We start from the raw sequence: 11,268 nt of genomic DNA, 5'->3' as shown, positions 1-11,268 counted from the left end.
TCCGTGGATTTGAAACACCCAGTTCATCAAGGACATGGGGTGGTACATGGAAAAGAAACTTCCCTGGCCTTTAACATCTCCTGTGGGTGAACACAAAGGGGACAGAGACTGCCACACTCAAGGGGTACCATGTTCCTCTAATGCTGACAAGTTTTTTCTTCTTTAAATGCAAATAAGTTTGAAGCCACAGCCTTCCCTAGGCTCCTGGAAATGGAAGGTAAGAAGGGAACGAGCAGAGTCTGAACACCACACCACACCTGAGGGGTGTGTGGTGAGCCACAGATGGACAGGAGTAAACCTGTGAGCCTAACGTGGGAGGGTGGAAACTGATGGATCATCTCCAAATGACAGCAGGAAGCATCTGCAGTATGAAACCAGCATCCTAAAGGGCAGGAAAACATCACCCAAGATTTGCCTCCAGCAAACACAGGTACTTCACAACCACCTCAACCCGAGCCCAGCCAGTGACCAGCTGCCCTGACACATGCTGCAGTAGCTGACTCCTTTCTTGCCTTTAATATAAAAAAGCTTGTCCTAGCTGCCAGCCATTGATGTCTCCTTCAGTTCATGAGCAGCAGCTCTGAGCTACTCTGCTGTCCACAGCTTGAAGGTTCTGTCATAGGAGCAGGTTGCTATCAGCTGGCCATCGAGGGAGATGTCCAGTCCCATCACCTTTCCCTCATGACCAGCCAGTGTTTTCAGCGGGGACCAGCCGGGGTGAGTCCAGATCTTGGCCGTGTTGTCGTAGGCGCCCGTGAGCAGGAAGTTTCCGTGGTTGGCTGCAGCAGAGGATGAGAACAAGGGAGAGGTGAGATGTGCAGATAAAACCATCCCAAATCCTGACCTTCTTGGCCTGAAGGTGTGTTTCTGAGTTGCCCCATCCCCTGCCACCTCAGCTCAGGAGGTACTTACGCTCAAACTTCACCCCGGTCACCAGGTTCTGGTGGGCAGGAATGGTGTAGATGCACTTCCTCTGGCGCAGGTCCCACACCTTGCATGTGTTGTCACCACTGCCAGTCGCAACGTGGTATCTGCCAGAGGGTGGAGGAGGAAGGTGTTTTTGGGAGCTTTGTACTCAGAGCTCCCAGTTACATCACACAAACTCCCTTCTTACCCATTAGGGGAGAAGTTAATCCCATAGATCTCCTTCAAGTGGCCTTCCAGGAACATGATGCAGCGTCCCGTGCGCAAGTCCCACACCCGGCCAAAAGCATCCAGTCCTCTAGGAAGGGAGAATCCGAATGTTACCCATCAGAGCCTGCCACAAGTGCCAGAGCTCAGCCTCACCAGCAGCATCACTGGGGCACCTGGCATCAGTCAGCAACAAAACCCTGATACCATTTCGTGTCTGGTCCCAGAGCAAAGCAGACTCACCCAGTGCCCGCAAGGGACCCGTCTGTGTGAAAGGCAATGTCATAGACCCCTTTGCTGTGCCCCTCCTGATGGAGAATCTCCTCCTGAGCTTCCAGGTCCCACAAGCGCCACGAGTGATCGTAGCTGTACAAACAAAGCATGTGTCCAACTCAATGGCTCTCCAAGGAGAACAACAGGGTACTTCACTAACTCTGTGGGTGTTTTATTTCCAGCTGGAGACCAACAGGGTCTCATATGGGGGCTGAGAAAGGAATCCAAATGACTTGTGTTCTTTACACTGCAACAGCCCAGCTACTGTCAATGGCCAACCCCTGCCCACACTGGGCTCCTCGGGGCAAGCAACAGCATCCATTGGCCACCAGCTGGAGAGCTAATGGTAACATCTGAGAGCAAATAACCAAACCTCCCTACCAGGTGGTACCCAGGAACCGGCCTGACGGGTGCCACATCACACGTGCCACTCTCATGCTGTGTCCTTCAATATCTGCCACTGGTTCATCACTGAAAGACAAACAAAAATCAGGCTGGTCAGAGATGAGGGCCTTTGTGAATGTTCTGCACGAGATCTGCTCATTAAATGCCACCCAGACAGAACATCAGAGCTTTAACTAATGGCTCTGAATCCTGTCTTTGCTCACACAGGTGACCCACACTCATGCTGGTTATAAAGTTCTCCTGGGATAATTATTGTCAGTATTCCTGAAAAGGTCCTTGTCATTAGCACTTTAAAGTGCAGAACCAAAACACAGACTACTGCAACTGCAGGAGATTTACTGTGACTACAGAGAACTAGAGCAAATCCTGCTCTTGTGCAGAGCTGCAGGGAGGCAGGATAGAGGGACTATTCCCCCAGAACTACAGGCAGGTCAGCAGCCTTCAGCAGGAGACCTGAGCAGCATTTGGTTTCTTTCCAACAGGATAACTAGAGATGTGAGAGGTCATCTGAGACTAATAAGCAGCCTTTGCCTGTGCAGAGCTGTGCTTCTGTGACTGGAAACACTGACTTCCAGCTAAGGATAAACCCCTGAGGATCTCCACTGCCTGAGGTGCACTGCAGGGCTCCACTTTGAAACACAGGCAATGCCAGGGCTCGGTGTCTACACCCTTCTCTTCTTCACAGCCTTGAGACAGATGCTGCCAAAACTACACTGTGCAATGACTGCCACTGAGAGGCTGAAGCTTTAGTGCATGGTCATGTATTTGGTTAGTCCCTCTCCAGATACTGGTGCTTTCTAATAACTCTAAAGTTCACTTCTTAATATCCACAGAATCAACCAGGTTGGAAAAGACCTTTAAGATCATCAAGTCCAGTCCAAGAATGGAAATTTTCTCCTCAATGAAATGTTAGAATGAAACAATCTCCAAATCTTCCATCCATCACCCAAAGCATTCACCAATGCCCAGCAGCAACTCGGACTTGATTCTCTTCAGATGACTTCCCCTCACCTTGATTTCCCTACTCAGGGTGATCTCTTTTCCTGCTGAAGAAGGTGGCACATACTGAGGCCAGGAATTGCACTGGTATAACTACAAGAAAAGGTTGTATTTGCAGGAGGATGGTAAATGCCCACTGCTTAACAGCATGAAACAAACCCCAAACCAGCCATGCTGCAGTGTGCTTGTCTGGTATCATTCTGACCTTTCAAGGCTCCAGAGTTTGACAGAACCATCAGCTGCACACGAGGCCAGGTTAACATCCTTCTTGTCCAGAGAGACAGTGGCTTTGGGATGGAAAACTATTGCTCCTACATTGGTGCTGTGTCCTTAAGAGAAAGGAAAAATCAAAATTCACAACCTGCCATTGTAATCTTGGCCAGTTCTTCAGAAAAGCAGCATTTCCTTGTTGCTCATTACCTGGGTACCAGTGAACACTGTCACTGTGTCCTCCCACACTGGGTGAAGCTGCACTGTAACCACCAGCCACAGCTGTCCTGTCAACAGCTACACTGCACTTCCAGGAGCACCCACTTCAGTGTCCAACACAAAGGTTTGTAACACTCAAAATGTAGTGAAAATTCAACATTTGAATCCAGAGATTTGTCCTCACCTTTGTACTTAGTCAAAGTTGTGACCACTGTTCAGAGAACCTCACTGCTGGTAAGTGACTTGGCCAAAAATGCTGATATTTGGCTCTAAATAATTCAAACCAAGTTTTGAAACAAAACCGTTTAGAAACAGGAACAGCAAACTCAGGTCCCAGCTCTAAGAGAAGGGCCAGGACTTCCTCCTGATTACCTGACATGTGCCCCAGCTCCCCAGTGCTCTCATGAGAACAAAACCTGCCCAAAGATCACTACATTTGGAGCCACAAAGTAATTCAGAAATGGGAACTCAGCCCAGAGGGGAACAGAAGAACTCAGCAAAGTTGCTCTCACCTCGTAAGGTGTGGACAAGGTTGCAGTCAGGTACGGACCAGAGCTTGCACAACCCACTCCTGTTGATGACAAGAAACAGGTGTCAGTGTAGGCAGGAATGTCAAAAAGCAGATCAAACCCAGAGATGCAAAACCAGCCAGGGTGGGAGGGCTGCAGTGGCTGAAATACCAATGCGCTTGGGGCAACCAGCCATGGCAACTAATGGACTCAGACTGAAATCTAGGCTCTAAAATGAAGGGAAGAGAGTTCAGAGTAGGAAGAAAAAGCATTTCTGAACTCTCCTGATTCACCAGCCTCCAGTAACACCCCTCTCCTTCACTCCTGCTGTGCTCTCCAGCCCCTAAAGCAAGTGCTATGGAAGGAAACTCACCAGCAGGCAGTAGCGAGGAGTTTGGAATTGGGGCTGAAGTGGCAGTAGGACAGCGGGCGATCGTCTCCAATCTGGCTGCAGAAGTTGTTCAGGGACTGAACCAAACACAAAGAAAACAGTAACTGAGCAAAGTACAACCTGAAGAAAGCCCCAGGCAAAGACTGGGGTGAAGGAGGAGGCAGAGGCCTTTGGAAAGTCACTTTCAAAGGGAGGAGTTGCCCCAGAGCCACTCCAGCTCCAAGCAGGCCACAGAGCTGGACTGAGGTAGGCCTGGGGCACAGTGCAGCTCTCCAGTGGCACCCATGGTACTGGCCACCAAGAACCCCTCAGGCCTGCTTTGCAACTGTGGTTTTGACAGAGAACTTCCTCTACCTTTGGCTTTTCTACACCTCATCCAGTGAATGCAACTAGACAGATGAGGGCAGGCACTGTGGTGTGCTGAGGGGAGAAGCAAACCCTCTGGCAGCTCTTGCCTCGGGGTGTAAACTGGATTTGAGTGGCGTGAGCCTCTCTGTTGGGTTAAGCTGGGAATCTGACTCAACATGCTCACAAGGGTGTCTCAGAGTCATCTGAAACATGGTTATTGTGGTGTTGGTTATAATTTCCCTTGGGTTTATGCACTGGTGACCACTGTAGAGGAGACGGAAGCGAGCAGTCCCTTCCTCACCAGCTAAACCTGTGACAGAGCCAGGAACAAATTCCTTTAGCTTCACAGGCAAGTGGCAAGGCAGGGCAGGGATGTCTGCTCACCCCTCTGCTGTGCAAGGGGACAACTAAAGTACATCTCTCCAAACCCCTGAAGGAATCAGAACACGCTTTATGCACACAACAGGGGAAGGGAGAAGTAGCAGAGCTTCCCAACAGGTGACAGTGCAGAAAACCACACACATCTGGAGAGCACCTCTGGGCACTGACACCTTCCTGCTGCCTCTGGAGGAGCAGCCAGAAGCTGTAAAAGCAGCAGCCAAACCTACCCGCAGGGATTTGTGTAGCTCCTGCCTCTGCGACGTCCTGGTTGCCTCTGGGATCTCTTTGAGCAATCGGGCTTCTTCCAAGCGCTTCGCTGCCCTGTGGAGAGCAACAGTGGAGTAACAAACCCCTGCATTGTCCTGCCCGTGCCCTCATCTTCCCCTGAGCTGGGCTGATGTTAGAGTCAGTCACAGAGCCCTCAAACTCTACACTCACTGGACTTGCCTACCCCTGTATGTTCCCCATTTCTTTGACCTCAGATTTCCTGCACTACCCGCAGTGGGATGAGCAGCCAGACTTTACACCAGGTTGTGCCTCCTCCTTCCTTTGTGCTGTTGGGTCTCACCTGGGGAGTGAGTAGTTCGCCAGCCAGAGCCGCGCTGTCTTCAGGCTGCGCGGTCCTTCGTGGTACCAGGTTTGCTGATACTGCAAGAGAAAGAACACAGCTGATGGGATGCTGCTCTTCCACTCGGTGACCTCCTCTTTGCAGGTAAGTGCCACCACAGCGTCTGCTCTTAAATCTCACTGTGTCAAGGCCTCTTTTTAAGGGCATTTTGAATAACTATAAGCCCTAGAAAAAGTGATGAAGAGAGACAAGTCAAACTCTGCTCTGCAGATAAATCCTGATGTGCTGGCACTTCACTCAAGAATATTCCAGTTCTGACTCACTTTTACTTGATGGATTACAGCTCCCTCCTTCCCTACACATGCCTCTGGAAAAGGAAAGCCCAGAGCTGCAGAAATTGTCCCTGTTTCTGACAGCAGCCCCCCAAAATAGTACGGAAAAAACGGACTTAGAAAAGAGACAGAAGCAGCAGAAAGAAAGAAGAATCAAAGGCAGAAACAGATGTAGGAGCAGGAACATATTTTCTCCCCAAGTACAAAGACATCAATAAAGGACCAGCTAGACTAAGGAACAGTTCAAACACCTGCTCTGCTCTTACATGCAGCATGGAATTTGTCCTGCAAGCACAGGCCAACTGAATGCTCCTGATTTAGAGTTGCTAAGACACGCAACACAGAATAAGCATGAAAGGATAACATGAGAACCCACACACTGACCCAAACCAGGAGTCCTGGGCAGAACAGAGACCATCAAAGCCAGGTATCACACAAGCCTCCCTCAGCACTGAGGGAACAGGGAGACCATTACCTCTTCTCTGGACTTTTTAGACCTGTCGTCATCTTTCCTGGTCTTTTTTAATGCGTCTGTGCCAACCACGGAAAGGATATTCCTTAACCTGGAAGGAAACACATCAAGTTGTATTCAGGCTGTGACTTCTCAGCTAAGCTGACAATCAGCCCCTGCCAAGTGCTCTTTCTTCCTCAGCATTCTTGTGGCATTATAAGGAAGTGTTCCAGAGTGGTGGCACTCGCTGCACCGCCACTACATGGAAAACATCCATCAGGAATTGGATAAACTCCAAGTTCCCCATATGCAGAACTGGGGCAGACACAGCACCTCTCCCTCCTTTCTGCAGGACCTTCTCCAAAGAGGGTGATGGGCTCCCCAAGCGCCCGCAAACAGGCTTTGACTTCAGAGTCATCAGTGGAGACGTTGATCTGCCGGGCCCGCTTCCTGCGCTCGAACTCCGCCAGCACCTCGGCCTGACGCTCACTCATGTGGTCTTCAAGGTCAAAGACCTCACCTGAGCAACAAACAGAGCTGTCAGATCACAGCAGTGCTGGATGAGAGAACCCCAGCCTGGTTTGTGTTGGAAGGGACCTTAAAGCTCCTCCAGTCCCAACCTCCTGCCATGGGCAGGGACACCTTCCACTAGAGCAGGTTGCTCCAAGCCCCTGTGTCCAACCTGGCCTTGAACACTGCCAGGGATGGGGCAGCCACAGCTTCTCTGGGCACCCTGTGCCAGCGCCTCAGCACCCTCACAGGGAAGAGCTTCTGCCTAAGAGCTCATCTCAGTCTCTCCTCCGGCAGGTTAAAGCCATTCCCCTTGTCCTGTCCCTATAGGCCCTTGTCCGAAGCCCCTCTCCAGGTTTCCTGGAGCCCCTTTAGGCACTGGAGCTGCTCTAAGGTCTCCCCTTCAGGAGCCTTCTCTTCTCCAGGCTGCCCCAGCCCAGCTCTCTCAGCCTGGCTCCAGAGCAGAGCTGCTCCAGCCCTGTGTTTGTGCTGGGGGTTGCCCTAACCCAGAGGCAGGACCAGATCCCTTTCAAACAGGAAAAGCCAAGCCAAGAGCCATTGGTCCAGGCAACAGTCTCATGGGTTTGACTTTAAATTATCCTAAAAGCTGATCATAGACTTTTGATAGTGTCACACTGCAGAACATGGTGGTACAACATCCTCACCACTGCTAATGTTGATGTTGCCAGCCTCGATTGCCGCTTTCATCCCTTCTTTCCCCAGCAGCCCCGACTCCCCCTTTGCCAGACGCTCCCTCTCCTTCTCTTCCAGGCTGCCATAGAAGATGGGGGCTCTCTTGGCCGGGGGAGCATCGCTCTCTTCTGCAGGCTTGGTCTTGGTGGCCTGGAAGGTAAAGGCAGAACTCTAAGTGTGTTTTGGCTGACAAGGAGCCAGCAAACAGCTCCGGGTGCAGGGGAGGGCAGTGGGGACGCTGTGATGAGACCCAGACACTCTGTCCGAGGTGGCAGTTTTGGCCCAAGTGCAAAGGGCAGAAGTCAAATGTCCCATTAGATAATTTGCTGCAATCAGGCTCAGGTGTGTGCTGGGTCACTGCGACCTGCTCAGACCTCGCTTTTAGGGCTGATGTTTCGATTAAACTGAAGAAAACCAACGTTACAACACGGAGCTTTTCCCCATCCCGCTGAGGGAGGCGCCGCCGCCGCCCGCGCCCGCTGTGGGACGCGGCGGGTGAGCGGCTCCCGCTCCCGGGACAGGGGCCTCGGAACGAACACCCCGGGAGGGATCAGAGGGTCCCGTGAAATCCCGCACCGCTGCCACGGGGGGAGCTGCGGCCGCGAACCCCGCCGCCCCTCAGCACACATGGGCCCCGGGGCTGCCGTGCGGGAAACGGGCCCGGAGCCGCTGCCAGCCCCCCCCCAGCCAGGCACCAGACACCCACCTCGGCGGGCGCGGGGGCCCGCACGGGCGGGCGGGCGCCTCCCCGCGCTGCCGGTGCCCGAGCGGAGGCCATGGCCGCGGCAACGGGAACCGGGACCGGGAGCGGCACCGCGCGCGGGCTCCGGCGCCTCACCACCACCTCCGGGGGACGCGGGGCACGCCGGGAAGCGCAGTGCCCGCTAGCGGCGGGGCGCGCAGGGCACGCCGGGAGGAGTGGCGTGGGGCACGCAAGGCACGCTGGGAGGTGTAGTCCGGAGGGGGGGGCAAGGCACAGCGGGAGGTGCCGCCTGGGGCGCGCAGGGCACGCCGGGAGGAGTGGCCTTGGCGGGCTCGGCCCGCGGCGGCGGCGGCGGCAGCGGGGTCCGGGTCCCGGTGCCGGTCGCGATGCTGCGGCGGAAGCCGACGCGGCTGGAGCTGAAGCTGGACGACATCGAGGAGTTCGAGAGCATCCGGAAGGACTTGGAGGTGCGAGCGGGGCCTCCCGCGGCGGGACACTGCCCCCCGCCCGCTCGGGAGCGCCCTGACGCGGCCCATCTGCCCCGCAGGGCCGCAGGAAGCAGCGGGAGGACGCGGACGCGGCGGCGGCCGGTGAGGAGGCGGCGGCGGCGCTGGGCAGCGACCACAAGAGCCGGGAGCAGATGATCAATGAGCGCATCGGGTACAAGCCGCAGCCCAAGGCCGGTGGCCGCGCCGCGCACTTCGGCACCTTCGAGTTCTAACGGCGGGGCCGGGCCGGCAGCACCCGCGCTCCCCGGCCCGCGGTCACAGCTCGGCCGAGTGTCCTGTTAAATAAATCTGTCCTTTTTTATTGTTATTGTTAAAAATGATCACACGAGCTGCTTAAATGGCCGAGGGGCCGGGGTGGAAACACCGGTGTGTCCTTCACTGCGGCTGCCCCGGTGCAGCCCTGAGGTGAAACACGGACGGGTCTGCCGCGACCTTTTGGTTTAGTACCCATAGAAATGGAGACAGCGAAGGGTGTTCAGTTAAACCTTCACCCTGTGAGCTGGTGACCCCACTAAGGAGAGGGGACTGGGGTGCAACTGGCCAGTGTTACAAACCTGCGCCTGGGCTTGGATCCCAAGCACAGACACAGGCTGGAGACTGGATGGAGCAGCCCTGAGGAGAAGGACTTGGGGGTGTTATTGATGAGATGCTCCCCGTGACCCAGCTTCAGTGAGCGCTTGAGCCCAGAACCCCCCGGGTGTGCTGGGCTGCACCCCCAGAGCGTGAGCAGCAGCTCAGGGAGGGGATCCTGCCCCTCTGCTGCGCTCTGGGGAGACCCCCCCTGCAGTCCTGATCCAGCTCTGGGGCAACAGCACAAGAGGGACGTGGAGCTGCTGGAGCGAGGCCAGAGGAGGCCACGGAGCTGCTGCGAGGGCTGGAGCAGCTCTGCTCTGGAGCCAGGCTGAGAGAGCTGGGCTGGGGCAGCCTGGAGAAGAGAAGGCTCCTGAAGGGCAGACCTTAGAGCAGCTCCAGTGCCTAAAGGGGCTCCAGGAAACCTGGAGAGGGGCTTTGGACAAGGGCCTGGAGGGACAGGACCAGGGGAATGGCTTTAACCTGCCGGAGGGGAGACTGAGATGAGCTCTTAGGCAGAAGCTCTTCCCTGTGAGGGTGCTGAGGCGCTGGCACAGGGTGCCCAGAGAAGCTGTGGCTGCCCCATCCCTGGCAGTGTTCAAGGCCAGGTTGGACACAGGGGCTTGGAGCAACCTGCTCTAGTGGAAGGTGTCCCTGCCCGTGGCAGGGGGTTGGAACTGGAGGAGCTTTAAGGTCCCTTCCAACACAAACCAGTCTGGGGTTCTGTGACTCCCAGAGTCGCTCAGTGCTGTGGTGAGAGCCACCGGCCCCACTTCAGCTGCAGTCTCTGCACTGAGGAGTGTTTCCAAAGCACACATCCACCATGGTAAAATGCAGTCTAGTTTATTGGTTAATTATATACAGGAGACTTGATATTCACAGTAATATCAGACAAGTTATCTCCACATAGAGCAAGATAAAAACAAAAGTGACAGTCCACTGTAAACAGAACTCAAACCCTGCTGGATATGGGGCTGCTCCAGGCAAACTGAACAGGCACTGAAGGAACGAGAACAGCGGCAGGTGCAAAGCCACGTGTTTGGGCACTTCTGAGATGATGATCCAGAGGCATCGCGTGTGGAGACCATACATGGGATACAAACAGACACAGGACATCGCATTCCAGGTGTGCTACACTGTGTTGACGTGAATTTAGTGTGCTCAAGCCTTGTAGAGCCCTCACCTCCCTCCAAGCACCACTTCATGAGCGTTTAGTGTTATCAGGACAACTGTCTACGGGAGCGCCCCGGATGCGGTGGGTCAAGCCATTGGGAAGCAGCAGGTTCTGCTCAGCAGCCCGGGCCAGGGACACGCAGAGGCACTGGAGGCACAGAGGAGGCTGCTCTGGATTGTCTGAAGCTGAAGGAAGCATGTGCAAAGCTGAAGGGGAGGTGGTCATGGAGAGATGGAGGCTGTGTCCTCTCTGCTGCTGAGACATAGACTGGAAACATCTCTTCCTCAGCAGCAGAGAGGACGCAGCCTCCATCTCCACATGACCACCTGCCCTTCAGACCATCCTTCCCTGGCTCAGCTCTCCCCTGTCTAACAGGCGCTGCCCCTGCTCCGACCATCACTGCCAGGGCACCAGAGACTGCTGCCAGGGCTCCTGCTGTGCAGGTGACCACTGCTGGGGCAGCACCAGCACCCAACTGCACACTGAACACAGGGGGATCACCTCTGGGGGGAAACAGTTTCCATGCTACAAGTAGAACGAGGCAGAAAAGCTAACAAGAACCCAGTTTAGATTGTGAAAGCCACAGCTACTGCCTGATCTCTGAGTCGTCCACCTCTGGTCACTCGAATCAGAACTCGGTGACCAAAAGGTGACAGCAGGATCAGGCGAAGGGGGGGGGTTCTATTTTAGAGAAAGACACAGCAAGAGGTACATGGAGTAACTGGTGGTGTCACAGAGCCCCTCGTGTTTATAACCCCTGGAACAGCAACAGCTCCAGCTTGCTGCAGAGAAAGGACCAGCACAGCGCTGGCACTGCTGGCTCTGAGCAGCTCCAGGGACCAAGCCCTGTAGGGTAAAGCTTCCAAACCTGCACCCACCATCTCCAGCACTC

General features: G+C 54.7%; 2 protein-coding genes across 2 annotated transcripts; one reads left to right on the top strand and one right to left on the bottom strand.

The window, feature by feature from the left end:
* Nucleotides 1-488: 488 nt before the first annotated feature.
* PRPF4 (pre-mRNA processing factor 4) lies at nt 489-8,284 on the bottom strand. Its single transcript, XM_030507036.1, has 14 exons — nt 8,127-8,284; nt 7,393-7,570; nt 6,551-6,737; nt 6,242-6,329; nt 5,435-5,514; nt 5,094-5,187; nt 4,120-4,214; nt 3,750-3,808; nt 3,014-3,137; nt 1,786-1,875; nt 1,375-1,497; nt 1,115-1,222; nt 913-1,031; nt 489-779 (listed from the first exon to the last, which is right to left on the bottom strand). Exons 1-14 carry the CDS (start codon nt 8,196-8,198, stop codon nt 586-588), a joined length of 1,611 nt encoding a protein of 536 aa, XP_030362896.1. The 5' UTR covers nt 8,199-8,284; the 3' UTR covers nt 489-585.
* A 93-nt stretch (nt 8,285-8,377) lies between these two features.
* On the top strand, nt 8,378-8,952 carry CDC26 (cell division cycle 26). The gene is made up of 2 exons (XM_030507047.1): nt 8,378-8,590; nt 8,671-8,952. Exons 1-2 carry the CDS (start codon nt 8,510-8,512, stop codon nt 8,842-8,844), a joined length of 255 nt encoding a protein of 84 aa, XP_030362907.1. The 5' UTR covers nt 8,378-8,509; the 3' UTR covers nt 8,845-8,952.
* Nucleotides 8,953-11,268: the final 2,316 nt, after the last annotated feature.

This window comes from Strigops habroptila, chromosome 15 (genome assembly GCF_004027225.2).
Source record: "Strigops habroptila isolate Jane chromosome 15, bStrHab1.2.pri, whole genome shotgun sequence".
Classification (NCBI taxonomy): domain Eukaryota; kingdom Metazoa; phylum Chordata; class Aves; order Psittaciformes; family Psittacidae; genus Strigops; species Strigops habroptila.
The sequence above is the reverse complement of the archived record's forward strand: the minus strand, read 5'-3'. Positions and strand labels throughout refer to the sequence as shown.

Bases quoted from the DNA above. Each gene is read 5' to 3' on its own strand.
- PRPF4 (XM_030507036.1), bottom strand. From the start codon at position 8,198: ATGGCCTCCGCTCGGGCACCGGCAGCGCGGGGAGGCGCCCGCCCGCCC. The intron at 1,223-1,374 runs GTGAGTCTGCTT...CTCCCTTCCTAG, and splicing joins GGGTCCCTTGCGGGCACTGG to AGGACTGGATGCTTTTGGCC. The intron at 1,032-1,114 runs GTAAGAAGGGAG...ACCCTCTGGCAG, and splicing joins ATTAACTTCTCCCCTAATGG to ATACCACGTTGCGACTGGCA.
- CDC26 (XM_030507047.1), top strand. From the start codon at position 8,510: ATGCTGCGGCGGAAGCCGACGCGGCTGGAGCTGAAGCTGGACGACATC. The intron at 8,591-8,670 runs GTGCGAGCGGGG...TCTGCCCCGCAG, and splicing joins GCATCCGGAAGGACTTGGAG to GGCCGCAGGAAGCAGCGGGA.